The 25,076-nt window shown below is 47.3% G+C and overlaps 1 protein-coding gene across 1 annotated transcript; it reads left to right on the forward strand.

Moving 5' to 3' along the window:
• Nucleotides 1-18,943: 18,943 nt before the first annotated feature.
• LOC134517252 (vitelline membrane outer layer protein 1-like) lies at nt 18,944-20,610 on the forward strand. Its single transcript, XM_063338606.1, has 3 exons — nt 18,944-19,114; nt 19,694-19,797; nt 20,316-20,610. The coding sequence occupies exons 1-3, from the start codon at nt 18,944-18,946 to the stop codon at nt 20,608-20,610; spliced, it is 570 nt and encodes a 189-aa protein (XP_063194676.1).
• Nucleotides 20,611-25,076: the final 4,466 nt, after the last annotated feature.

Consider the following 25,076-nt stretch of genomic DNA (forward strand, 5'->3'; position numbering starts at 1 on the left):
CTTATTTTCAAGCAGTTTCCCACCTGCCCATGACCCCAGCTTTCACGTAGAACTTTCCTCAGAACCTTAGACAATTTGGTTACCTTACCTACTAGACTGAGCGTCCATTAGTGTTTTTTAACAGAGATATTACAATCTTTACACTTTCTCGTATTTTTTATTTCTGTATTATTGATAGAACTAACTTCCTTCATCTATGAATTATGTACATGTTCTTTGTATAGCCTTATTCTTTATTTGCTTATTCTAATTTTTGTTTACAATGACTGATTATTTTAACACATTCTTGTGAAAGCCTAATTGCCCTGCGGTGGGAGCTCTCTGTTTCTTTCAGTTCCTGATTCCAGCATACCAAAACTCTTTATTTTTGCCAGAGTGCCACAGAACAATCCTCTCTATAAATGAATCTGAGATAGAGAACCTGAAGCGACGTAACAAGACAGTTTGTCCATGCCTGGAGCCCTAAGGCAGGATCAGTCCACCAATAAGTGTTCCCAAAGGATGAAGGATGTTTGTCCAACCTGTGCTTAAAAACTTTCGATGATAAACACACCTCAGATCCCTTAAGCAAGGCAGTCTAGTGCTCAGCTGTCCTTACTCTTGGACCAGCTCTCCTAACATCTCCTGAAATGTAAGACAATTGTTTTTTCTTGTTCATAATATTATAGTTTATTAATTTCTTCCCTCCACAGCCATTGACACACATGAAGGCTGCTGGCACATCCCTCTTCAGTCTTGTCTTCCTAGTAAATAATCCAAATTCTTTCAGTCCTATTGTTTATGTCATTTTCTAGATCTGGTGTTTTGTGGGGTTGGTTTGGGGATAATTTTTGCTCTCTGTTATTGGTAGGTCCACAGGTTCCTTGAATTTCATTGTCCAGAACCATGCCCAATATCCCAGCTAAGATGAACCAAAATGCTGAGGAGACAAGAAAGATTATCTAGCATGGCTGCAAGCTTGCACTTCTGTTTATGTTTTCCAGTACGATTCCTGTCATTTTCACAACAGTATGACGCTTTTTCTCATGCTTAAGTTATGATTCGCTACACTCAGAATTGCTACAGAGGATCCTTGCCCTTTTCCTTCATACTAACTTAATTTCAGTATTACTTGCTGTCCGTCGTGCCCACATAAGGTCTGCAAACATATAAAGGGTCCACTTGTCACTAGATATCATTGTGATTTCTACATGCATAGGGTGGCCAGCAAGCAAATCAAACATCCTTAAGAAACTTGTTGAGCAGAAAGAAAGCAGAGACCATGGCCAGTAACGAAGAAATAGTTTTGCTTATGTCTCATAGTTGTTTACACTCTTTGCACCAACGCGTTCACTTCTTTTCCTCAGGGTTGTATTAGGGGTTGGAATCAGCAGGAAAGGAGGTTCACAAACAAGGACCAGAGAATAGCAGCTAAAAAAAGTGAGCATATCTGCTCAGGCAGGATTGTACAAGGGCAGCCGGGGATGGAGAGAGGTGCTGTCTGGCTGCAGCCCAGGTTGCTGGAAGGAGGTGGAGGGAAGCGGCAAAGAGAATAGCTGGGACCTGCAGATAAGGCCGTAGCAGACAACTCAGTCCATTTATACCCAGGGTACAGGACACCATGAGGTGACAACAGAAACTAAGGCATTGTCTCGTTTGGCTTTGACACTTGACTCTTTCTGAAGGTTTAATCCTGCATATGCCGTGTTCAAGACCTCTCATCATTTTTTGCTGACCTCTTCTGGACTGTACCCAGCCAGTCACACCTGTTTTGAACAGCATTTCAATAGAGACCTGGACATTGCAGCATGGTACTGGAAAGGTGGAAAATTTCTACTTGCTTATTTAGTTAAAATGCCCAATTATATAGCAAGGGTGGGACCCGCACCCTCCTTACTGTAGAACTGCTGCCTCACCAGTCACCCTCTCTCAGCTCTCTCTGAAGGTGGCTATTCTCACAGTAGTGTAATACTTTGCACCTGTGCTTATTTTGAATTCTATCCCCATCCTCTAGTGTCTTCAGCATCTCCCAGGTTGGTACCATCTATAAATTTAATAAGCAAACTCTCTATTGTACCACGCAAGTCATTAATAAAAATATCGAGTAATTCCAGACCCAGAACAGTCTCCTGTGGAACATCGCTCAGTATAAATTTCTACAAGCTAATTAAAAAAAAAAAAAAAGACCCTCCTGTGCCTCCTGTGGTGCAGATTTACTGACTGCCAGAGACCAAAGGTCAATTTACACCCACTACAAATCTATGACCATATCTTCAACTAAAGGTCACATATGAAAACTCCTAACAACTTATCCTCAAAATGCATTGGGAAAAGTTCTCAGCATTAGCCTTAACCACAGCCGCAAGGCTCTTCAGTCCCCTAACATGAGTGTTGTGGTGTACCTAATATGTCCAAAAGTGACTCATGCCCCTCATCCATGTCAAGGTCCTACTCCCCTGGCTGTATATGCTGTGGACACACCAATGCATACCTGGGCTTTCTTCCCTAGCAAACCAAGGGGTTCCCTTGGTGGGGACAGGCTGCCACCAGCTACAGCATATTCCGCATGGGGATGCAGATCAATCAGCATAATGAAGGTCACTCAGTCCTCACCACTTGGCCGTGTAAAGCTGTGTGGTGATAACAGCAATGCCAGCAAGGGTACTTCAGTCCCAGAGTGTCCCCTGCAGAGAGCTGGGACTGCTCTTGTCGATGACGCCACCTTCCCCAGGCTCCTACTGGTGGATCTTGACCATCCTCCCCGGTTTCTTTCCTCACCCTTTAACTGCCTTGTGGAAAAAGGCAGCCTGTGCTGTGGCTGGGTTTTGGCCATGCCTGCAGCGACAGGGTGGCTATGGATGCTCAGTAACGCCAAAAGAGCAGATTGAGGTCTGCTCAGGGTTAGGGGAGGGAGGAAGGAAGAAGGAAAGGAAAGAAAGAAACTGCACACAAAGCTCTGAAAAGAAAGTTGAATATTTGTAGATTAGTCTGATAAATAGCAGATCATTCAAAGTATATCTTTATTTTTAAAAAGGACTTAATTAGCAGATCCTGAGCACAAGTGAAGGGGAGGATGAAAAGAAAGGAGAAGACATGTCGTTGGTATCAAAATATCTAAAATAAGTGTTTAATATCTGTAAAGACCTGTTACTTATATCAAAATTTTGTATCTCCTAAGGTGATTCAGGTGTTGGCTGAAAACAGTTTAGCCACCACTCTGAGATGCTCATAAACAGAGCAGATTGCACCCTGGCCTACACCCAGAGCCAGGCAGCATGATGGTCTCTACTATACCACGTGTTTTGACAAAGAGTCTTGAGGCCTTCAGATGAAGACTCATGGGAGAGAGACCATGTTCTTACAGGAAATGCACATGTGGAATTACAGTCTCCTTCCACTCTGGAGCAGGGCAGAAGAATTTGATGGTCATTGGGAATTACTGTTGGCCACTGCAGTTTGAATACTTACACGGGGAAACTCAAGCAAAAGCCTTCTCTCCCTCAAGAGGTCTTCACAGGCGGTCATGCTGATCCAGAGAATTTACTGTGAAACAGACCCTGTCATCTACAGTTAGCCATCCACCTCTGGAACTGCTGCTGCAAGGTATATTGATCCAGCAAAGCCTTTAAGCACAGCATTAATCTTCTGGACTTCATTTATATTCTTAAAGTTCAGCAAGTGCTAAAGGGCTTTGTTGTACTTAAGCTTGCAGCACCTTAAAAGCTGAGACCTTCAATTAGCAGCCTTCAAACCTCAGTCCCACAGCCCTCACCACTGACCAGTGGATGGCTGACCTGGAGGCAGTCCTGATCCCGACACTACTTCATTTCTCGCTTGTCATGATATGATGTGAACCACAGTGTTGGTCTGGAGCCAACAGCTTTGCGTGGGGATCTGGATTCACACTACGCGGGAGGCTCTGGACTAACCAGAAGATAAATCATGCATGACCAGCGCTGTTGAGTTACTCTGGGGTCTCTGTTAGGAACAGATGACTATAGTGGAAATGCTTTATCTGGATGTAGTTTGGAGTGAAAACATGAAGGCTATTCTTTCTGAGCTGTGAATAGGTATTTATTCTGTAGTTTTGAACCTGCCATCTGCTTGGCTTCAATTCCTGCAAACGCATTGATCCGAACCTTCGTCTCTTGCCTCACCTCTGTCATAAACGTCAAGAGCAAGAATTGGTCACCACCTGCAAACAATGGTAGCTGTTTAGAGCATGATCTATTTATTATTTACACCATGTTAAAACCCTGATCTGGAAAGGTTCAGTTATTTGCTTTGGGAGTTTCCATAGTGTTCTTCACTGAGGTATCCAAGGGCTCCACAAACATTAGTTACTCTTGTGAAACGGAGTGACATTTCTCTGTGTAATAGTCCAGGCACCAAGGCACATGAACTAAAGAAAAAAGAACCCATTCGCTCTGAGTGCTATATTTCCTTGACTAGATTTCAAGGTTTCAGGTAGTACATAGGACATAATAAATTCAGGGCAGAGCTACAGCTGCTTGTAGAAAACTCCGTTCTGCAGTTGAGACCCTAGTTGCCTCAGTGCAAACAACTCAGAAAACAACCAATGATTAGGAAATCATCTATGAATGACTGAAGTGATCTACGTTGAACCACCAAGGGAGGCATGACAGAAGTGCCCTACGCAGCATTCACACTCAGCAGGGTTTCAGGCTGCAGTCCCCAGGCCCTGTCTTGCTGCCCAGTCATCCCAGACTGATCATATCCAGACCTTGGCTCCCTGCACATGACCCTGGTTCCAAGATGCAGTCCCTCTTGCAACACTTTCTGCTTTGCCCCTTGCCCAGAGAGACTTGGAAAGGAAAGGAAAAGAGGAACAATTACCTCCCCTCCACAGTTTCCTCTAAGTCCTCTACTGCTTCTGTAAGTCTCAGATGATCTTTGGTTTTTTTTTTATCAGAAGCCACTTACCCACATCCCTACCCACTAAAATGTACCACTCTCCTGGCTGAAGCCAATGGGCACAAGCTTCCCAATCCCCTCTTCTCTGGAGTCACCGTAGAGCAGAGGTACGTCCCACACTGGTGGGAACTGCCGGTCTCTGAATACACTTCAAATCTCTGTGTGGGTATGAATGAAAATCACCTGTCCTGAGAACTTCTCAGAGAGAGGCTAGGTGCACGTGAGTGACATCTCGTCTTTATAATGTGCTTGAAAATTTATATGCATGTATTAAAAAAAGGGTTAAATGCTCCAGCAAGTGTAAGTTTGCTTAGCCCCCACCGAAGCCTGCCACTCTAGCTGTCAGTGAAGCATTAACAGAGAACTGGCAATCCGAACAGGGTCTTGCCCACAGCATGTGTCCTCCAGCAGCCCTACGGGAAGCCCACTTAACTCTTTCCATTTGCTGCCACATGCACGTTTTCAGACAGCCCCAAGAGTTTCTTCTCATGAAAGACTCATCACTTTCTCACACTCATCGACTGTGTCAGGCTCTGCTTATTTATCTCACTGCTCTAACTTGAAAGAGTCTGCCTATATGCGCTTGCCATCATGCTGCTCTTGGCATGTCCTTGAAACCTTGACACTGCTGTTTCCATTCCTTCCCCCAGTGTTCATCCCTCATAACATACTCACAAATAGACGTGGGAGATACCCTCATGTTCAGTGCAGGGACAAGGCGGATACCAGGGAGAGTGACTGTAGGGTGGCCCACGCAGGACCTGCCACATAGATGTAGGGGGAAGGATCTCAGGAACAGCAGAGAGAGAGAAGGAAGCAGACACCTTCTTTTTTCTTTTTATGGCATTACCTCCAGGTCAAAGCCCTTTCTCAGTGACTCTCTTCACTCCTTCAGGTTTGTGTGGGCTGCAGCCAAAGGGCAGGTCTGGGTGTCCCCTGGCTGCCACTGTGTCACCCTGCCTGAGCAAACACACCTGGCCCTTCAGATGCTCTTTTGGGTTCTTGCTTGGTTTCTTATTTCAGGGACAAAAGGTGAGTGCCTTGGTGAAAAATCTCCCTTTCTCAGCTATTTGCTGTGCTGTGGTCCCTTCTTTTTTTTTGTACTCAGATAAAATTCCCATGTAACAGGTCCTTTTGGAGTGGGTCTTTCTGTCCCAGTCTTGCCACCCTTCATCCCTTCAAAAAACATTTTCTTGCATCACTTTGATGAGTTTGTCTTGACCTCAGTATTAAATTAATTACTTAAAAATACTAAATGAAATGAATAATTGGTTACTCCTCCTACGCTAGTTCTTGAGTTCCCATTTACCTCTTAGAGTGTCTAATTTTCTAATGAATTTTTAAAAGGAGCTAAACCCCTCAAGCTATGAGCACTGGCATCGGTAGAATTGAAATTTGCAAATTCATAGTACAACTCTCCACCATCTCAGTGGGGATCACTACTGATCACAAGTGGAGATCACTACTCCTTACAACAAGGAGAAGTAAGTTACCATTTTTAGTATGTAAGTTTTTCTGTCCATCTCCCTCAAGCAACGGCCTTATCATCATTCCAGAAAAATTTCCAGGAAAAACTTTTGCATTGAGTCAGGCACTGCAACCACAAATAGCAAATTTCAGCACAAATGGTTGTAGACTGGAAAAGCTACAAGCAGCTGAAATCAGTCTTAGAGAAGCAAACAGTAGGAAATCTCAACAGGTATTGCTAGCAAGCCTGTACACAGCAACAACACATATAACTCTTCCTAGAAGAAAATGTTAGCATCATTCTGACTCCAAATATCTTGCAGTTCCTCTTAAAAATTGAAATTTATTTCAGGTGGAACCCCAGAAGATAATTTTGTAAAGAAAATAAAAAAAGTGATGCATTCAATGAGGCCTCTAACGGGCTTTAGTGTGCACACAAACACTTGGACTGTGCATTCAACAAGGAGAGAAAATGGTCCTATGCCCACATCTCATTAACTCCCTCTGAAAACCTTCCTTGATCCCAGCACATGATTTTTCACAGGTACCACCATCTGTGGTGACAACAGCAGTTCACAGTTTCCCAGGCTGCATGCCAAAAACTATCCCATATCTACATGTCCCCCTGCATGTCCAGCTTTTCAGTAATTTTATGCAGCTGGAATACGGATTTTTCTCAATTTCTTGGAAACTTATGGACATTTGCCCAGAACAACTTTCACAAAAATAGGGTAATCCTATCCACAAACCCTCTTAACTCCCCATAGAAATGGGAAGCTGGCGGCCTTTCAAATGCTCTGTTCCCCTCATCTTTACTTGCTTTGGGGAATTTCCTCAGTGCTTCAATCCTTGTGTCCATTCCTCACCCATGGCCAGGTATAGAAGGGCAAAGCCCCTGAGTTTCTTGAAATACAGGTCCAAACACCTTGGCCATAAGAGCTTCACCAGTGAGGCTGAGGTCTTCTTTATTTTGACCATATGCCTACATGAGATGCAGTCATACAAGCCAAAAAAAAAAAAAAGAGAGTTTATTTTTCTCTCCAAACTGGGACAGACCACTGTGGAAAAATACTCTATTAGCAGCGTGTGTCTCTTCTTTGGCCACAGCTGCACAATTTTATCATGTAATTAGACCTTGGCTCCTGCCAATGAGGGATCTATTAGCAAAAGCTCCTCAGACAAAGGGAAGCCTTAGTGCATAAATTAATGCAAATCAAGCCTGGGCTCTCCCCTCCCATGCTGATTGGAGCTGTCGTGATCTCTGTGTTGCTGCAAGAAATGAAAGTTCTGCAGGAGCCTGGGGACAGCAAACTGATGAGAGGGGAGACAAGGGCAAGGCAGCCCCCTCATTTTTTTCCAGACGGGGTCCAGGACCTCAGCTTTACAGCCTGGATGAGAAGGAAATGTGCAGGAAACAGCTTTGTGGATCACTATTGAAACCATGTGGTGTGTCAACTTCAGTTTTAATTTCATTTTTTTAAGAGGCTCATTTAAATCGAAATATGCACAGAATTTTATTGAACCCCTGAATAAAACTGAGGTGACACTTTTCCAATCTTCCCGTCTCTTCTCTTGTCACTAGATCTTTGCTTCCTCCCAGGCAGAGTCTGCTAAAAGTAGAGGTGATGACACAGCTCCGAAGAGCATCCATGTACGGTATCAAAGTCAGAGGAGAGCAGCGGTGATGAGCCAGCCAGCCACTGCTGCAACATTGGCTGCTACAGATGCTTTGGAGATTTGCTGTCCCTGCTCCCCCATCAGGTCTCCACTGCTGCTGCACCACCAGGGACCCAGAGTGGCGAGGCTTTCCAGTCCCACAGCAGTGAACCTTTTCCAGGACGCACAAGCAGCTCCTTCACTTGAATAACTGCTCCAGATCTGGCAACGGCAGAGAAACTCAGCCCAAGGAAACCACTGTTTCTACTCTTTTTTCCTTCCCCTGCTTGACCCCCAGATGTCCTTTCACTTCCTATCCCTACCTTCAAAAGGAGCTCATGCCAGTCTGGAGGGATGTTTCCTCAGCCCAACCTGGGCCAGACCAGGCAGGTACACTCAGGCTCACCCAGATCCACAAACAATGCCGTAGCTAGAGGGAAGTGCCAAGTATCCCTAGAAAATTTGCTCTATGGTATTTCTTGCTTGTCAGTGCTAGGCAGGATTTATTTCCTTGTTTGTTTTCTTCACTACTGCTTGGGGGAAATTTACCCTTTGCTAGGCTCGTGTTACTGGTCAGGAAAAGGACTCCCAGCGCAGCAGGAATTTGATGTCCAACTTTTTCTTATCTGCAACCCTTGTCCAACTTGTATTAATAAAAGTTCAAGATTATTTAGTACTTCCATTCTGCTGGCCAGTTGTAGAGGAGCTGGGAAATTCAGTACAAGCTTATGATCACAGTAAAACATAATAAAATGTGATCTAATAAATATTTTTATATACTTAATCTAATAAATGCAGCACATGCTGTAATGTACATAAGACCCTGGTTACTTGCATTCTCCATCAACAGTTTGTGTAAACAGTTAGATCCCAGCTGTCCAACTGCCTTTGCTCATATTTTTTCTCCAATTTTACCCTGCAAATACAAAGAAAAGATACACGTTGTAACGATGCTTTTGGCAGCAGCCTTCACCCAATTTCTGGTGTGAAGCTCCCGTAAATGCCTGTCACTTGCTATTTCACACTCCCTCTTTGCAACACCGATGGAGGCTTCGCTCCCTGGGAGCACAGCAGTGCCAGGGCCAAGGCCAGCAGCCAGGCGAGGCCCCAGGGAAAGCTGTCCCCAACGAGCTTACAGACAAATACGACATGATCGTGCGTGGCTGAGGGGGAGACGTGGAACCTCCCTCCCACGTCGGTCCATTTGCAACCCATGCATTCCACATGGGTTCCAGCAACCCATGCTTCAGCAAAGCCCCCCTTGCTGCAGAGACCCTGTGGTGAGTGCTGACAGCAGATAGGGTCCACAAGCAGAGCTGTGTCCATGACAGCTGCGCTGGTCTCCACAAGGGTCTTCTCTCGTGCTGTTCCCACCCGTGTCCCCATTGGTCCCAGGTGCAGCTACATGCCCAGTGAGTCCCCAGAGGAGAAAGCAGCTCCTCGGGGCTCTGCCCCCACTCACCATCCGAAGGTCAGGGCGGGCTCCTTGTTTTGAACTGCTGGACTTGCACAAAGAGTCATTTAGTTAGAGCATGCAGGTCTGGAAGGATGATCAAGAAGTCTTCTAGCGCATTCCTGCTCCAAAGCAATCATTGCATGCTAATCATCCCTGACGCACATCTGCTCAAACTTTGCCAAGAATCCTCCAGCGACGGCGCTCTCCCAGCCTCCCTTGGCATAACTATTGTTATCAAGTGCACCCCAGTGTCCAGTCTCTGCCTGCTGCAATGCTCATCCATTACTCTTTGTCCCAGGCAGACAGAGACCAGGTCATTCCCTTTCTCTTTGCAGCAGTATTTTGCACTGTCTCAGGCCCTTCTCCCGCCCCCCCGCAGTGGCCTCGGGCTGTTCATAACGCAGGGTGTGGGGACTTGCTGATCCTCTCATTCTGTACGTACCCTAGGTGACACAACTCATACTGTGACATGTTTTCTCAGGCCCTGAAGTAATGTTTACCTCCCCAACATATTTTTTACATCTCCCCCTTGAACAGGGGTTCCCGTACAGCCACCGAGCCCCACACGCAGACTCTCCTTGCAGCCCACCTTGGCCCCTTACAGCTGCTGCCCAGCCTGGCTCTACGTGGCACGGAGGCAGCCCGATGAGGAAGGAGATAGGAAAAGCTGGGGCAGATTTTCTCCCCCGTGCTGCCTGCGTTGCCCTCCCCACGTCTTCCCACAGCAGCACTAGCTGCACAGCCCTAATTGAACTGCTCCTCCCATGACTCCCTTTCCCCAGGCCTCCCGTCTCTCGATTATACAGCCCCGGCTCTCACGCTCGGTCCTCACAGGTCATGATTTCCAGACCGCTGACCATTTTTGTTGCTTTCCATTGGACTCTTTCCAACTGGGCCACGTCCTTCTGGAAGTTCAGTGCCCTCAGCTGAGCAGAGCATCCCTGCCGGGGGCTCACACACGCTGAGAAGAAAAATCACTCCATTTGTCTTGCAGGCTGTAATTTGGTTCATATATCTCGGCATGGAGACGACCTGACGCCGCTGACTCATGCTTTGCCTTTGGTCCATTATGACCCCCGGGCCCTTCTCTGCAGAGAGATGTTAATGCAGGCATTTTTCCACATGCAGATGCTTATTTCTGCGTAAGGTGGGAGCTCGCACTTGTCCCTGCAGATCTGCCTCCTATTTTTCTCAAACTATTTCTCCAATTCGAAAAGACCATTTGTCAGGCTCAAGCTGTGTCCTCCAAAGTGCTTGCAGCCTATTACAGCTTGCTGTGGTCTACAAAGTTAATAAGCTTATTATTTATTTTATAGGAAACCTTTAATAATGACCTGGCCTGACATTTGCCTGCTACTCTCTTTCTCTCCAAAAGCCACCCTATTCATTCTTCATGAAGTTTTTCTGTGGAAATTGGATTTGGTCAGGGCAAGAGGATTCATGATGAGAACAGAATACAAAGGGGCTGGTAAGAAACAAGACAAAGCAAGAGATATGAACAAACAAAGCTAAACTCAGGTTATTATCTGTTTCCCATCTGAGGACAAAAAAAATAACACATAATGCACATCACGTGCTTCATCTTAGAGGTCCTGGCCAGTAGCAAGTCAGAAAGTCCTTATGCTGCGGGCATGTCACATAGCCACCAAATCAAGATCACCTCCCACATGCCAGCGTGTCCCAGGAGTGGAAAGACAGAAGAGGTCGGTGCATGCAGTGGCTGGAGCACAGATTAACAGGGAGCCTGGGGGACCCTAAGAAAGGGGATACCAATGATGTTGGGGGTCAATAGAAACAGCCATCAAGCCTCCAAATGGGACTGTGATGAGATAAAAGTTCTCTGGCTGCACCTTTACTTGACCAACTGAGGACCTGTTTTACACTCCGTCTAACATCTACTTTTCCTAACAACGAACTTCAAGGAGCTGCCCAACCGTGCCAGCTCATTGCCAGCAAACATGGCCAGTTTTCCTGTCTTGCTGTTGTACTGAGCAGTGTCTCTCCTCGGCCTGACAGCTGCTCTCAGAGGACACAGGAGCAGATACCAGCAGTGGTTATAAAGGTTGGATCGCCCTATGTTGCTGGAGTATAAATTCCCCTGTTTCCAAAGCTGGGAGCCACCCAGCCCCTGCTCTTTCAGTAGGCTCAAGATGAATGGTGTCACGCAACCCTCCTGCAGCTGCCCTCTGCCTGCCTGCTCTGTTCCTGCCGTGCTCGGCACAAAGGAGCTCAATAGCACAGCTCCATCCCTGCTGTGCCCACGGAGGCTCCTGGGGAAACAAAGGGATTAGGCACTTTTCCTCCTGTGGCTATACCGAGGGATTTGCATTGACAGTAAAAAAAAAAGTCTGCTTTTCCATGATCTCCCTTCTGCCCTTCTACTTGCAATATCCAGTCTCACAAGGAGAATTCCTTTGTGCTTGAGGTATTTTCATTGTTTGGTTGGGTTTTTTTCTTCACCTTGGTTTGCAATCAGCTTGCTGTGTGTTAGCTTAAAGAACACCTGAAATTCAGACCTGGGACCGAAGAACAAATTAGAGACTTTGCAGACAACACTTAACGGGGGTTTAACTCTTCAAATGTCCAAAGTTCCCAGACAACACAGAAAATATCAGAAGGAAGTGCAAAGGAAGAGCTCAAAAGGATAAATCTGTGTGACTTAGGAAAGAGAAGGGATGAGATAGTGTCTGGAAATTGATGAAAGCGGAGAAGAGACAGTGTAAACTGGAAGGAAGAGCATAAATCAGAAAGGAAATGTGTTTGGAATGCAGAGGGCAAGCCAAGAGAAGAGTTTTGCTTTCACAGTTATGTCAGTAACACTGTGATATCTCTAGTTTTGTACCAGTTCAGTCACTCTGGCTCTCTCCTCTCCAGATCTGCAGAAAACCCTCCCCACAAGATCTCCATGGGGTTGTGGGGCAGCCTCAGCCCCTCACTCCCCACCCGAGCTGCAGCCAGGATTCCTGCTCATTGATCGGGTGGGAACAAAGTGGGCAACAGGCAGGCAGGTCCCTGGGAAAGGCCATTGACCTGCCTGCCAGCTTCCTTGGGCAACAGCTATAATTTGTGTTATTAGGCTCCTCAGCGGCATTTTATTTCTTAAAAAAATTCTCAGTAATCTCATAAAAAGGAGTAGAGATTGTTGTTGGCACGCAGCATGTTCACAGTCGCAGGATGCCCATGTCTCTCTCTGCCATCGCAGGGCTGAGGTGATGCTGAAGGTCTCTGTCACCAAGTCCTCAGGAGTGCTCGGAATAGCTCCTGGCTCTCTCTCCCCACTGCTCACAGACAAACCATGGGCACGGACCCTGCAGGGGGTCCTTCTCCATTCTTCCTGCCAAAAGGCAGCCTGCAAAGGAAACCCTAGAGCTTGCACATTGACCGACAGCAGGAGCAGCCTAAGGGTCATGGTGCTGGACGTACAGGACCAGTGCGCAGAACTTATTAACAAGGACTTGAGGAAGGGTAAAAGGAACTAGGCATTGTTAAAGCATAAGGTAAGGGAGGCTGCGGGAAACAGTAAAAGCTAAACATGTGGCCAAATGGAAAAAAAATAGAAGTAACATATCTGGTGGCAGATTGCATGTAAAAACACAGCAGACAAAAAGCACTTTGAGAAACAAATGGCAAAGGGAATTAATGCTAATAATGTTTCTTCACGTCAAAGATTCAGGCAGCTGTCAGAAAATCTGTAGGACCAGCTGATGGTGTAAAAGAAGATTGCAGTAGATATGGCCATTTTTAAATTATTTATTTGCACCAATGCTCATAGTGGAAGAAACTTTCAGTTCAGATGGTTCTAACCACTCTTGGGCGCTAGGGATCTTAGGAAAGAATAGGTAGAAATTAAAATTACCTTAGAAGAGAGACGAAAAAAATTCACAGAGCGAATAGCAAAAAATAACTAGAACTGATACTAAGCACTCAAGTGGTCTTAGATGTCTCTAAAGTGGAAGATCTAAGGTCATTGCAGTGATGGATAACGTGTCATTTTAAATTACTGGAAGGCTAAAGGGGCAAACATGAGGTCAATTTTAAAAAATTGTTCCAAGGGTGATCTGAGTAACTACAGACTTCTTATTCCAGCTTATATACTACAGTAGGGTCTGCCAACGTGTACCAGATTTACATGGCAAAGTCTTTGTAGGGGGGGGACTGCAGGGGTGGCTTCTGTGAGAAGACACCAGGAGCTGCCCCTGTGTTAGTCACAGCCAGCACCAGCCAGCTCTAGGATGGACCCACTGCTGCCCAAAGCTTAGCCCATCAGTGATGCTTGTGGCACCTCTGTGGTAACACATTTAAGAAAGGGTAACAATGCTGCACAGCAGCTGGGAGAAAGGTGAGAAAGTGTGAGAGAAACCAAGGTCAGTGAAGAAGAAGGGGGCAGAGGTGCTCCAGGCGCTGTAGCAGAGATTTCCCTGCAGCCCATGATGAAGACCATAGTGAAGCAGGTTGTCCCCCTGCAGCCCATGGAGGTCCACGGAGGAGCAGATAGCCACACTTACAGTTTGTGGAGGATCCCACACCAGAGCAGGTGGATGTGCTCTGAAGGAAGCCGCAGCCTGTGGAGAGCCCATGCTGGAGCACGCTCCTCGCAGTAACTGCAGCCCACAGAGAGGAGCCCACAGCAGAGCAGGTTTTCTGTCAGGACCTATGTTCCCATGGGAAACCCACGCTGGAGCAGTCCCTTCCGGAAGGACTGCACCCATGGAACGGAACCACGCTGGAGCAGTTTGTGAAGAACTGCAGCCTGTGGGAAGGACCCACATTGGAAAAGTTCGTGGAGGACTGTCTCCCATGAATGGGATCCCACACGGGAGCAGAGGAAGGGCATGAGGAGGAAGGAGCAGCAGAGACAGTGTTATGAACTGACCGCAACTCCCATTCCCTGTCCCCCTGCGCAGCTCGGGGGAACGAGGTAAAGAGTCAGGACTTAAGTTGAGCCCAGGAAGAAGAGAGGGGTGGGGGGAAGGTGTTTTTAGTTTTGATCTTATTTCTCACTATCTTACTCTGTTATTCATTGGCAATAAATTAAATTAACCCTCCCCAAGTCAAATCCGTTTTGCCCCTGACTAGCTGGTGAGTGACCTCCCTGTCCTTATCCTGACCCATGAGCTTTTCATCTTGTTTTCTCCCCCTGTCCTGATGAGGAGGGGGAGAGAAAGAGTGTCTAGGTGGGTACCTGGCAGCTAGCAAGCTGTGTGATAAGCTTGCTACCTATTTCACATGCATCTTTTAATACATACTTTAACCACTGACAGCATTTCTCTATTACAGATTCTCTCCAGAAACAACCCCCTCTGTCCTCATGAAGACTCTCCATAGAAATTGTATTCAGCTGAGATAAAAAGATCCATGAGAAATGGTTATCGTGAAATATGAAAGACAACCATAGGAAAAAAAAATAAGTAGAGGGAAACATAAAGTAGAACCTAGTTTCTTATTACCAGGCTTAAAAAAAAGCGTGCACCTTCTGGCTTGGTAAACAGTCTCCAGTGGCACTAGACACCTAACCTTGGGCAGCTGAATAAGGTGCATAAAGGTTGTTCAGTGGATTCAATGTCTAGACTGCACCAAGCGTGTGCATCCCCACTGACTGTAGCAGCAACTCAGACACAAAGGTCACAGGGGGACTCTCGTATAGACAAATAAATGGGGGTGTCACAACTTAGATGAACCTGAACCACAGCTCTGGCAGCCTCACCAGTCAACAGAAAAGAGCAAGAAGCAGCAGAAACAAGAAAGAAACTGTGAAGAGGAAAGATGTCTTTGCCTCTACTTTTGCCTTGGAGAGATAATTCTCAGTACCAGCTGCCCTGCACTGGGAGTGGTGAGAAGGCATGGACTCTGCCTCAGTCTAATGACTTTGTGTTACTAGGGATGTTTCTGATCACTTTTCTCATATTCTCATATATATTCATATATATTTCTCATATTCACAGGAATCACACGTCACCACTCTTGTGCTGTAGACAAGTAGTGCTGTCCCCCACCCAGCTGGCAATGTGCCTGTGTATCTGGTCTAGGTGCACCAACAAAGTCGGCCAGCGCCTGTCCCCTGTCCCTCAAAGAACACCATTAGTAGCATAGAAAGCTTTGAGCCTCTGCATCTGTTTTTAAACTGACATGACAGCGGCGGGAGTGCTACATGCTTCAAAGGCTGACTGGCCCCTTGGCAGCACCAAAGAATGCTTGAAACTACGTCTTTTATCCAAAATCTTTAGTTTCCAAATGTGGAAAAAATTTAACCTTCTTTATCTCCAACAACATTACAAAGGCCATTCCAAGAATGTTTTCAGTCCACATACAACTTAAAGTAACTTTTTCTCACCATCATCTAAAAAGGTTTATGTTGCTAGAGGAGGCGGCCAACTGAGAACACAGCTCCTGTGCCTTCCCTGGGGAGCCCATCCATCTTGTAAATGGGCAGTAAATAATTAAATACTTTCTGGCCCACCAAAAGTGGGATTCACCTAACCTACACTTCAGTATCTACAATGTAAATGCATATATGCAATGTCAACAAAGCTACTGCAGCACTTCACGCTTTTATCTTGATATTTTGGCTCTGTGAGTGCCTTTTTCTATTCTGCTGATTTCTGATTATTTTGAACACCTGCACTGTTTCCAAAGATCTTGATTTCATTGTAACTCTCAGTTATTTTTTGTCATAGGGAGGAGCACTTAAGTTGTCCAAAAAATAAGATAAATTTCTTTTTGGTTTATATGTTTGCAAAAATACAGAACTGGTCTTTGTTCTACGCTTGCTATCATGTCTTCAATTCCACTGCTGAGTGAGTCTAATGCTATCCTGTCTTCCAATAATTCAATTAAAAGAAAAAAAAGATGTGTCACATAACATGACCCTACAACTAGCTGCCAAAGCTAACCAGCAAAGAAGCCGACAGGCTCACTGAGAAGTTCAAACTCCAGCTTCCCAATCTAACATAATGAAAAGTCCACCCATCCTGGGCTTGCAAGCTGGTACTTTCCCTGCCTGACTGGAGGACTGCAGGTTAACGGAAGAGAAAAAGAAGCAGGGAGTGAAGAGAAAGAGCTTCCCCAGACGAGAAAATGTCCATTAGCAGGGACGCTGGAGACATCGCTGGATACTCAGCGTTATAGTTAGTTATAGATAGTTCAGCGTATACGCAGATTTATCCCAAAGTACCCATTGGCCCTGTACCCCAGCAGCACAAACTCAGCTGCTGATACTGATCCCAGCATTTTCATTCCAGTCCATGTGTTACTCCTAGAGCTGGGAAGGTTTTCTGTGGGGGAAAAAAAAATAAAATTTCTTTGACTGAAGAAGGAGCTTCATCACTCTGGAAGGGTTAAAAATTAATGAGAGACAAGAGAGGGAAACATAAAGCTGAGATTTGTTCCCCGCTTGTTTTCTAGCTCCCCACTCTGAAGTTATAGAAAGGCATACTGCGTGTCTGCTTTCTCCCACAGGCAGAGTTCATTACCAGTATGAATTGTTTTCACTGCTTCCTGATGGAGCATCTCAGAACCACTGACCCGGTGCCACTGCCGCTGGCTGCCTCCTCCCCAGGCAGCAGAAAAAACAGCAAAGATGCTGAACAGTGTCTTTTCCCAGCCGGGATCCCCCTTCTCCTACCTGCAGTGACAGGATCGTTGGGACTAGAGTTCAGACTGATCGACGGAGAGGAAACAGGAGAAGTTGTGTGAAAGTGGAAGACAACAAAAATAGGCCCTCTCAATAAGAGGGACCCAAAAGGAGCAAGATTGAGCCCTGTGGATATAACTACAAACTGTAAAACATCTCTATCTTTTGGGGTTAGCCAGTTCAGGGCCCCCTCCTCCACCTAGCTCCTCTTCACTGCTTCTCCTGAAGATCCTTCCATGGTTCTAGGTGTCTCTGCCACCGCTCCACCCTAAAGCCATAACTTTCCAAATATCCTGAAAGCCTCATCATGCAGCCATCATCGGTAATGAAGAGGGCTGATCATATCACTTATTCACAGCTCTTTACTGGATATGGTACCTTGCAATCGCCCATTGCTCTTCCTGTGGTGACTGCCACTCTTATGAGGAAATCCACCTGACACCTCAAGCTTAGAAAGTCCTATCTCGCTGTAGTGGAAAAGTGTCCATTCTCCAGATCGGGACCCTGACCACACAGCCCTTCATCCCTGTTGCCTTCTTTCTGCTGGGTTCCTGTTGCCTATGAGATACATTTTCATCCTCATTGTCTCCTGTGGGGTGCCGTGAGTAACTGGGTTTCTTTATGATTTTACCCAAGGGATAATATCAGCAGATTTCAACTGAAAGCAACATTTCTTCCCTTACCTGCAAAAAATGGCTATTATAGAAGCAGGCTATTCCATTCTTCAGAAATTGAAGCCTGGAATAACTCTTTCTCCCTGTGTTGGCTGTGTTTGTAGTGTAGGACATAATGCTGCTATAGACCTCACAGGACATATCTCCCAGGTGGCACCATCACTGACTCTTCAATGGGACCATGAGCAGCTTATCCTCCTGCTCAGCAACTACTCACAGGATACCCATGAATATTGCTGCCAGCAGGGGTTTCTTTTCTGGCTAGTCCCTCTGGAGGAACAAGGCATGCAACAGGAACTCACATCTGAGAGCAGAACAACAGCAGAAGCAGGGTCTGCTCCTGCTGGGAACTGCCACCCGCTCTGTGTGCTCACACCTCCTAAAGACACCCCTGAGCAGCTGGGAGCTGTGTCTGCACAAGTCCATGGGGTGATGGGACTGCACGCAGTTTTGCTCTCGTTCCCCTGCCCCCAGTATAAGACAGACATGAATGAACTGCAGTGAGTTCAGCGAAGGCCACACGAGATGGTTGGCAGCTGGAGCAGTTTCCCTGTGAGAAGGGGTTGCCATCGTTTACACAGTCACCTACACTTAATGCACGTCCCAGAGCAAAATGCAATGGCTTCCAGTCAGGCACTTTCCTCAGCCCCAGTAGGATGGTAAGGAGAGAAGGAAAGTGAGGAAGAGGAAGTAAGCGAGGACTTCCATGGTACAAAGGACCCTGAGAACCCTCCACCTCCATTTTCCCTCAGCCCCTTCAGAGGTTTCTAACCTCTCCAGTCCACCACTCCTCCTCCCACCTCACCCTCTCCAACACCCTCCTCGCAGCATTGCCAGGACCCTCCTCAAAACCACAGCACCCTCTTGGGGAGTGGCCCCAGCTCTGCCCCCCCTTCCCTCACATCCACAAGTTTTCACAGCCCTGCAAGCCCCCTGTCCAGTGCAAACAAGCGACAGCCCTTCTGCCTGGCAAGGGTGGCCCCACCACCGAGGGACAGGTTGGCAACAGGAGCAGTACATAGCAACAACCAGCACTTCCCATGGGGGTTGTTGACACTCCCCAAGGACTCCCACCCACTCTGCTGGTTCATAAATTCCCCTGTGCCATCACCTCCATGCAGTGAGGCCCCAAGCAGGTTCACCGCGATGCAGCTGCTCATTCCTGCCGTCCTCTGCCTGCTGGGCTCCTGCTGCCTCCAGGACACTGAGGCACGGGAGTATGAGTCCATCCTCATGGTGCGCAATGGAGGCCCCTGGGGCTCTTGGGGACACCAACATTTTTGCCCCAGCGGCTACGCTAAGGGATTTGAAGTGAAGGTAAGGTTTCACTCCTTTGGGGTGGAAAAAAGTCATGCTGTGAAATGATGTTATTTTGTTCTGGTCTCAGCAGGGCTGGCCACAACACTTTGTCCCCTTGTAGCAGCTTGCATTGTCTCTGCATCGCTCATGCAGGCTTGCCAGGAAGAAATCTCTAGCCTAGAGCAGCTCTCCAGGCTCTCTGCCAGCGAGCGATTTCTTAGCAGGTGTCCATGGGGTAAGAAAAGACTTGGGGTCGGTACTGCAGAGCCCATTCCCAAGGGGCTGGGACAACTCCCAGCTGCCAGCTCAGCAGCTCTGGGTGTCAGCACACAGCAAGAGGGTGGGTATGACCCAAGGCAGCAGCCACCAAGTGTTCCTGTGTCCAGAGCCTCTGCTCCGCAGTTTGGAAAGAAAGTAGAGGTGGGCAACAGCAAAAAGGCCCCCCTGAGAAATGCCGTGGAGCTGCCTCACAGCCCTACCTGTGTCCGGCTCTGTCCCTGAAGCCTCCTACCACGCCTCATGACAAGGGCTCACCTCGTCTCTTCTTTTAAAAGGGGGAGGGTACTGACCTCTCCCGTTTTCTTCCCTTCTTCTAAGGTGCAGCCCTACCAGGGATTTTGGCTGTTTGGTGACGACACAGCTCTGAACGGCATCCGCCTGCTCTGCACGGACGGCACAGTCATTGAGTCCTCCGTGGGGCAGTGAGTAGTCTTCGCTTTCTCATCCTCCTTCAGGGCAGCAGCTTTGGGGGAGCATGAAGGAAAACCAGTGTGATGGTTTCTCCATAGGCACCCCTGTGACGGTGGCTCCCCATCCCACTTGAGGAGGTGGGTGAGGTCCCCCTGGCCACAAACTGTGAAGGTCTTAGGGTAGAGATCTGGTCCCAGGGAAGGGAACAGTATTTTGAAAGATGAAGGAGTTCAAAAATGCAGATCTTAAACCTGTATTTTCTCCTTTTCCTCAAATTCTTACTTTGAAAAGGACATTGCTATTAAGTAGCAGGGACAAAGCAAGCAGATGAAATTCCCATGGGGTCCTGCAGCAACAGGGTTGATGGTGGCCAGGCATCTAGGGGGTGATGGGGAAGCAGAGTGAAATGTGCTTGTAGAAACCCACCAGCCCTACCCCAGGACTTCCAGGATCCCAGGCAAGTTGTGGTGTTGATTGCAGCACAGCAGAGGCTGAACACATCTTGGTGAGTTGTTTTCTTCTCTGGCAGGTGGGGAAACTGGACCAAGGCCCAGTTCTGCCCCAGCAACAAGCTGGTTTCCTTCTCACTGCGTGTGGAAAAGATGCGGCACCTGCGTGACAACACAGCAGCCAACAACGTGAGGTTCACCTGCTCAGATGGGACAAAGCTGGAGGGCGAGGGCCTTTTGTGGGGTCACTTCGGCCCATGGAGCAGCAACTGCACCTCCGGAGCCATCTGTGGGCTCCAGACAAAGGTGGAGGAACCCCAGGGAAAGGGGGATGACACAGCTCTCAACGACATGAGAGTCTTCTGCTGTGAATGAGCCCAAACCCCCACACCATGCCAGCATCTACAAAGTGATCCACCATTAAACCTTGAATCTGTCCTTGCACAAGGAGCAGCGTGCATTTTTCTCCGTTGCATTTTGTAAAGGGCAGCCAGATCCTGAGGCTACAGTACCCAGGGCGTTTCCTCCTGCCCCCGTCCAGTGGAGGTGGGCTTGTTGCAGCTCCCGGCGCCCAGGTCCAGCCTGCAGCGAGGCTGAGGACGGTGCACACACACACAGACACAGAGACGCACAGCCAGCCACTGATGAACACAGAGAGCAATGTCTGTACACTGTGTCTACACCCCCACAGACTCACACACAGAGCACTCACACACACATAGAATCATAGAATCATAGAATTGTTGAGGTTGGAAGGGACCTTTAAGATCATCGAGTCCAACCTTTAGCCTACCCTGACAAGAGCCACTTCTAAACCATGTCCCTCAGTGCCCCATCTACCCTTTTTTTAAACACCTCCAGGGATGGTGAATCCACCACCTCCCTGGGCAGCCTATTCCAATGTTTAATAACCCTTTCAGTGAAAAAATGTCTCCTAATATCTAATCTGAACCTCCCCTGACGTAACTTGAACCCGTTTCCCCTCGTCCTATCACTTGTCACCAGGGAGAAGAGGTCAGCCCCCATCTCTCTACAACCTCCTTTCAGGTAGTTGTAGAGGCTGATAAGGTCTCCCCTCAGCCTCCTCTTTTCCAGGCTAAAAAGGCTTTTTCCTCAGCCTCCTCTTTTCCTTTTTCCATGGACACCACGGGTGGTAGGTACCGTTCCTCTCTGTCTGATCAGGATTGATGTTCACTAGTGAAATACATACTCACAGATGGAAAATGTGTCTCTCCAGTAGCTGGGTTTAGCCACTCTCTCTGCCCCAGAGCGGCTTCAGGCCCCGGTTTCCCCAGTGCCGGCACCTCCAGCCCCTGAGGCTCGCGGTCCCGATGCAGGTGCCGGCTCTCGTGCTGCTGCCCACTCCTCCGGCGTGAGGGTCGCTGGTGGTCTCTCACACGCGCTCAGAACAGAGGGTGTGTGTGACCACACAGGTGGATGGAAAGAATGTAAGAGCAATTAGTAGCAGTAGTACTAGTAGTAAATAATTATTTACATCATTACATGAGAATATGTAGTAAAACTGCAGGGTAGGCTGTGCGATCAGGTGCAGGGCTCGGTCAAACGAGCGTACTGACCAACCAGCTCCCACCCAGGTCCAGCCCCTTTTATCCCCTTTTCCCTCACACTGGTTCCTCCCACAGAACTTTCCCCTAAACTTCCCATAACAAGTCTTGCATATTCCACAACCCCCTTAAAACAGCTCATAAGACGAACTTGTACAACATCCCAAAATGCTTTTCCCCACCGTGAGTCCCCCTCCTCAGCAGGCGCTGACCCCCCCCAGTCCGCAGGGCCTTCTGGGGAGGGGGTGGCCACACTGTCCCCTCGGTGGGGTTCACAGGGGGTCTGGGTCTCATCGCTCCCCTCCGACGACCACAGACACAGCTAATTCAGCGCTACTTTCATTTAGTGCCTGCTGGGAGTCCAGTTGTTCCCGTGGTTTCTGAAGTATTAAGGGTGCCATCATTTGCCCTTATGCATCCGTAGGGACTGCCTGCCACTTGGCATGCAGCCAGGAGAAGCTTCACAACAGGTATATTTACAAGCATATTTAAAACTTTCCACCCAGCCATTGAAAAGAGGGGTTTGATACTGCAAGAAGTTATATTTGTGTTGTCCATTTGGTTGGTTACCACATACTTATCCTATTCCATACCTATACCAGTAAGCCCGGCAGCGCCACCTATTATCTCAGGAAAGCACCAGATCTAAAATCAAAAAAGAACCACTGAGTACACATGATCCGGCAGCCAGGTCACTTATCCTCATGGGTGGGTATCCAATTTTAAGAGAAAAAGGCACTCTTGAGGTAGCTCGCTTTTCTCTTATGGGATTCTCTGTTTACAATTAGATGTAGTAGAAAAATTCATAACTCAGCTTTTCTCCTGGCAAAAAAGGTTCCCCTAGGGCACTCTGAAATACACCGAGACCAAAAAAAGATGGGATTCTTATCATGAACGTCTCAAGAGGTTTTTATATTACCTTTGTATTATTATATCACTTTCATATTACTCATTCAGTTAAGCGAGTTGCTGTACACAGCACTTTACATGGCATTAAACATGAAAGAGACATTCTGTCTACACAGGCAGTGTCTGCAAGAGAACTAGTCTTAGAAGTCACTTTGTGGTACTCCCACTCAGCTGTTAGCCCTCCCCATTATAACAAAAACTTTTGCTTGGGCTAAACCCAAATGCAAGGGCAGGTCATCTTAAATAATAAATATCCCAATTTCTGGGCTGAGAAGATCTAACAGCGAAATGCTGGAAGAGAAAACCATGTCCATTACTCCCTCAAATTAATTATTTGATTAATGTTAGGTTTTGTACTGTGTATGTCACTACCCTACAACAGTGAACGCCAGGGCTTGCCACAGCCCACCACAAAGTGACGAGGCTCACGTTGAGTGCTCACTTTCAGTCCTTTCACAGCAGCATGCAGCCCCTTTCATCTCAGGAAAACCAGAATGCAACACCAGATGGAAATCCAAGGTTTTTCAGTAATGGTCGTGCTTCTTGTGCAGTTATGTACCTTGATGCATAGAAAGTGCTGGTTGAGACGTTTAATCTTGCCTCCCTCACTTCATGCCTATTTTGCCTTTGGGCACCTTTGATGTAAAGCAGCATCTATTTTTCCCCCATTTACTGGGCAGAGCATGCACGTGCTGAAAATTTTACGTGAAGACATTCACAGCACCGCTTCCTCAAAATATGTAGGTTATGCGCAACAACCACCGTTAATGTACATTCACATATATATGGTTTTGAGCATCTGGAGCATGGCGGCTGGGTCTAAAATATAACACGTCTATAAACAATGTCTTGTAGTTGTGGAGGGGTGGTGGCCCTGTTCTACCCAAGCAAGCAACCAGCTTTCCTCTTCATAAAGTCCTAGTTACTCGCCCAATATGGACTGGTTGGGTCAGAGAAGAGCCGATGGAGCTACATTAGAGAAAAGACGTGCAACAGGGAATATCCTCAAGACAAAATCTTTGTTAAGGGAACTGGTAGTAAAGGCAATGCAATATCATTTAAACTCCAGCAAGCAAAATACAACCACAAGGTCTCTACGCAGCTTAGACACGTATCCACGGGAACATTTCCTTGGGTGAGCTGCCATGCGTCCATAGACAGCCGTGAGCTAGCTCTGCCGCTGTGGTTAACGGAGCATTGAGCCCGCAGCCGTAGCCATCCCCCCCGAGCGGTGCTACCAGTCCAGCACCACGCTCATCACAGCTCTCCAGTACCCACTCCAGAGCAGAAACAGCACCATGTTCATATCCGTTGAGAGCAACTCTGCAAAGATAGACCTACTCTAGTCCTCGGCCCTCTCCCGCCGGGGCTCAGCACTGCTTTCCCACTGCTCCCGCACTTTCTTCTACACCAGATGTTTTTGCACAACTCTCTACTTAATCCTCATTCTGCGCTAGACACAGGGTAATGCCTGCTTCCTCTCAGACCTCTCCTCATTCACAAAGCACAGGGCCATGTGGAGAACAGAAGCACTGATGTGACAGATGCTTAGAGCGGTGTTCACATTTCATTATTTGCATCTGATAGTCCATGTACTACCAGAGGAGCTCTGTCACATTTTAACTGTCTATTCTGGTGACAGACCTAATATGTAAAAGCACGGTAATGGACCAGGACCCTTGTGGCACTTGACACTGTGCAACCAAGGAGCAGAAGGATGGTCTATGCCCTGATCACTGTTGCAATTTCATAGAATCATAGAATTATACAATCATAGAATGTGTTGGGTTGGAAGGGACCTTTGAAGGTCATCTAGTCCAACCCCCCTGCAGTGAGCAGGGACATCTTCAACTAGATCAGGTTGCTCAGAGCCTCATCAAGCCTGGCCTTGAACGTCTCCAGGGATGGGGCCTCCACCACCTCTCTGGGCAACCTGTTCCAGTGTCTCACCACCTCATTGTAAAGAACTTCTTCCTAATGTCTAATCTAAATCTACCCTGCTCTAGTTTAAAACCACTGCCCCTCGTCCTATCGGTACATGTCCTTGCAAACAGCTACATGCCCTTGAGCACACACATTTGCAGGCATCCTTTCCGTGGGCTCAGTGAGGTGACAGTGCACTTCTCAGAAGCCATAGGCCTGTCCCCCAGCTGTCACAACACCTGAGGCACCCTTCCTGGAGTGAGCGAATAAATACGAGTAACAAAATAGAGCAGGATGGAAAAACCCCTGGAAATTTTCCTAATGTTTCTCCTAGGATTACTGAAGGAAGACACACAACATTTTGTTCTATCCCATTTTCTTTCCAAGGTTTGGTTCCCCCACTGCATTAGCAGCCTTTGGACATCGCTGCCACACAATACGAGC

The sequence above is a fragment of the Chroicocephalus ridibundus genome, chromosome 1 (assembly GCF_963924245.1).
Source record: "Chroicocephalus ridibundus chromosome 1, bChrRid1.1, whole genome shotgun sequence".
In the NCBI taxonomy this organism is placed as follows: domain Eukaryota; kingdom Metazoa; phylum Chordata; class Aves; order Charadriiformes; family Laridae; genus Chroicocephalus; species Chroicocephalus ridibundus.